Source organism: Opisthorchis viverrini (assembly GCF_000715545.1).
Source record: "Opisthorchis viverrini unplaced genomic scaffold opera_v5_253, whole genome shotgun sequence".
Lineage (NCBI taxonomy): Eukaryota > Metazoa > Platyhelminthes > Trematoda > Opisthorchiida > Opisthorchiidae > Opisthorchis > Opisthorchis viverrini.
This window is the reverse complement of record NW_008751909.1, coordinates 89,793-93,628: the sequence shown is the minus strand read 5'-3', so window position 1 is coordinate 93,628 and position 3,836 is coordinate 89,793. Positions and strand designations below refer to the sequence as shown.

Sequence of the window (3,836 nt, the reverse complement as noted above, 5' to 3'; positions counted from 1 at the left end):
GCGCGGAAGATAGAGCTGGGCGTGATGCAAAGTGAACAAGTCAGTTATTTCTAATGCTGGAACCTGCAGAGAGAGAGGATGCACATTAAGGTGAGGTAGGGGGTGTCAGTATTAGCATGTTCTCGCTCACCCATTTTATTGTACACCAGAATGTAAGGCGATCTGGCTGACGGCACCATGCGACATCCGATGTAACGTGTTTTAAGATGTGAGATTCGTGGTTGTACACGGGCTGGTTTACTGGTGAGACTGGTGGGCCCTAGGCCAGGCCAGGCAGTCACATCCTCTCCTCAAGGTTTAGAAGTGATAAAACAACTACCGCATGGGGCAATTAATCAGACGGTTATTCGCCGAGCTTAGAGAACACTACTGGATCGAGCTAACAGCTAGATCGACCGTCCCAGCAAGGCGGACCGACTTGCTTGCAATATAACTGGAGATACGGATCGATGTTACAGGCTTCAAAGTAATATGGCTAGACAACCAGAGGATTCTTCGAGCTAGTTGTCGATACACCTTTCACCCTTTTTCCAGCAGGACAAAAACAGGTCATCGTGTCGGCTTTGCTCTGTTTGACCGCACTAGAAAAATGTTTCACTCAAAACCCCGTGCAATCCACCCACGTGACTCAATAATGCATACACTCCAACGCTGTTCTCAACAGACGACCGGAAAGAAATTGACGCTGTGCTTAAATCAGCTTCGAAAAACAACAAGATCCTCCTGAGTGACCTTAAGGCAGCTGTCAGTCGAGACTATTCACTGTGACCCGTCACAAAGAGACTGGACTTCAACACAGTGTGACAGTTTGTGAACCTCCACAGCTCAGTAAAATATACTGACCACACTCATAGAGTCTCACACCAGGATAGTTAGTGCTTGGAGGACTGACTAATAGACTATTGGTCCTTCAGTTTGAAGGCTAAAAATGCACGGTGAATCGCTCCCTAATAAAGTTGTCTGTCCTGGTGGCATTAAGCCAACCAATGCTGCCTTGCGGTTAGGCTTTTTTGTTGAGGATCCTAATCGACCTGTCCAGGCCTGGGGGCTAAACTGGGACCCACGACCAAGTAGAACAATGAACGTCTTATGATGCTGTCACCGTCGGCGACCCTACAGGATTCGGGGCGCTCTGCTCGCGGAATGGCGACATTAACTAAATCTAAGCACCGGATCTCGAGCCATACTCTTAAATTGCGCGAAGCTCGGGAACGTGTCCCAGTCGAGAGCATAGTACAACTCGAGCTGTTAGACAGGTGAAAAATGGCATCTGCGGGATCGGGAAACTTGGTAGGTCCAGGAAGCTGAGAAAATGGAGGAGGGGAGAAACCCAGAAAAAACAGACCCAAAGTTGCCTCGGGGGGGGGGGCGACAACCACACTGAAAAGAACCTTCTTAACTAAAAACCTGAATAATTGGTTAGAACACTTGACAGCTCAACTAGCAGTTGCTCAGCCGAATTACGGACCCACAACGGAGCCTTGGACAGTGAAATTGGAACCCCCAGAGGGCATCAGAAACAAGCGAACGCCAGGTTTCCTCCAGGCGTTACCCGGATGCGTGTCCTAACAAAATCCCACCGGTTACGTTTAAAGATGGAGGTGGAATCATCAGTTGGATCTTTCCTAATTTATTTGCCTTCATCTGAGCGAGAGAAATCATCCCAACCAACTGGAATGAGTCGATTAGAGTGCCCGTTGCAACAGAACTCTTGAAGGCGCTTGTTTTACGCTTTACGAGGGCGCGTCAGGGCGGAACCGGAGAACAACAAGCAGAATTCAGGCTGTATGGATCACATATTCATGGGCCGTCAAGTGTTAGAGTCACGGTTTGCATGTAAGCGCCCTTAAATCTAGGTGTTTTTCAATTTCAAGAGTGTGTTCAATTCAGCCGACCGTTCGGTCTTTCCGAAACACTTGTGCAACCGAGCATGCTCAGAAATTCGTGAATACCGTGCGTTATTTGTAATCACATACTTGTTGGCGTGCGGAGTGTACGGTGAGCTCTCCAAAAGCTTTCTCTAATTTCTGGTCACAGTAGTTGCCATCGGAGAAGTAATCAGCTTGACGGCTGGCTGATCGGAACACAGGAATCAGTCACGTATATCTATGTCGTCCCAAAGAATGATTTATTGGCTCCATGTTGCCACAGCCTTACAAGCAGCCGAACTCGACAGTGGCCTTCCATAAGCTGCTGCGCATTAAATCATCACGCCCGGTAAAAAAAACAAGGTTTTATCTTTTTCAAAGGAGGGGGGCTTGTACACAGGAAGTTAGGAACGCGAAAACCAGTCAGTGCTTGGAGTTGTGTTGGCGATTACGTCTGAGATCAGTTGCACGGCTGTTGGACGATTCCCTGACTCGGTAATAAGGTTCAGGAGATTCTTGTTTTATTCGGCGAGTCGACGGGGAACAGTGCGTTCTCCTACGCGATGGTGATGGTCGCGAGTGGTTTCGTTTGCGTGCGGGTGACACAGATGAACTCTCTTTGCGCGGTGGCGACAAAGAACTTCGCTTACGTGGGGGTGACAGAGAGGATTCTTTTTTGGTTCGAGAAAAGCTGCTCAACCCATCAGTTTTGTATCTTTGAGAGTCAGAGGAAGCCAATGTTCGTGTGGGCGATGGACTAGGATTGCGTGCGTTCCTGGAATACCTGGAACCGTTGTCATCATTGAGATTTCGATGATTGTCTGAATGACGCTTGTCACGGCAGCCGTTATGTGATCTCTTGTGGGCTTCAGCCTCAAGCTTTTTCAGGTGTTTCATAACCTCCGGACCACAACCATGCTCACGAACAAATGCACTCACGGCATCCTTGTCGTTTTCGCTTTCAATTCTCCGTTTTTTCTTCCCCGTTCCCACATCCACAGTTCCATCTGTAGGCACCTTGTACTTCTCCACATGATCAACACGAATGATGCGGCCGGCAAGTTTGATTCCATTGAGGTTGTCTGTTGCCAAAACAGTGCTGCGTTGATCTTCGTAACACAGAAAGGCGAAACCCTTGGACACACCGGTCTTTTTATCACGCACCAAGTTGATATTCACCACCTCGCCATACTGAGAAAATACACAAATGATATCACCTTCCGTCAGTTCGAAGTTCAGACCACCAATAAAAATCCAGGCAGAGTCCTTGTACTGTCGGTGCCAAGAGCTCACGGTTCCTGTATACCCAAGGCTGAGCTCTCGCATATTCATGAGATTCTGGTTTTTCGTGTTGGTGATTGGATTCATTTTGATGAGAGATCAAGACGATACCACGTTTCAGTATGACTAGTGTATCGATTAGAATTACCTGCAAAACAGAAAATAACCTGATGCAAGGAAAAAGTTTAGCGACACTAAGTAAAATATAACAACATAACAGAAAACTGTTTTAAAAAACAAGCTACATTAGGTGAATGTGATGTACTGATGATCCGCCTTCCACAAGTCAAATGGGGCTGATAAAGAGGGGGACAAACAAAGTTCACTAGGCATGTCGCGGTATACTTAATTGTTAATAACGTAAGCTTAGGGGATGAAAACTATTATATTTTAATTCTAACGCATTCTGCTACAAATACAGTATTTGGGGATAGATCACCGAACGATTTTTTAACTGCTGAATCCCCCTTAGAAACCACATAATGGGAAACGGGACCAAGAATAAACTCATTTGTGATTATAGTTGTCCACATAGTACCTGTGCATACCACAAAACTATTCAACCGATCGGACGGGCTTGACAGGAACTTCCGATTTAACCCGGCATCAGCCCCTGAACTGAGAAGATACATGCATTTGATTTAGTTTAAGCACCACAACGTAAGATAAATCGGGAACTGACATGTG

General features: G+C 46.7%; 1 protein-coding gene across 1 annotated transcript; it reads right to left on the bottom strand.

Annotated features, from left to right (window-relative positions):
- Window positions 1–2,291: 2,291 nt before the first annotated feature.
- T265_09042 (hypothetical protein) lies at window positions 2,292–3,236 on the bottom strand (the record flags this gene model as incomplete). Its single annotated transcript, XM_009175011.1, has 1 exon — window positions 2,292–3,236. One exon carries the CDS (start codon window positions 3,234–3,236, stop codon window positions 2,292–2,294), a length of 945 nt encoding a protein of 314 aa, XP_009173275.1.
- Window positions 3,237–3,836: the final 600 nt, after the last annotated feature.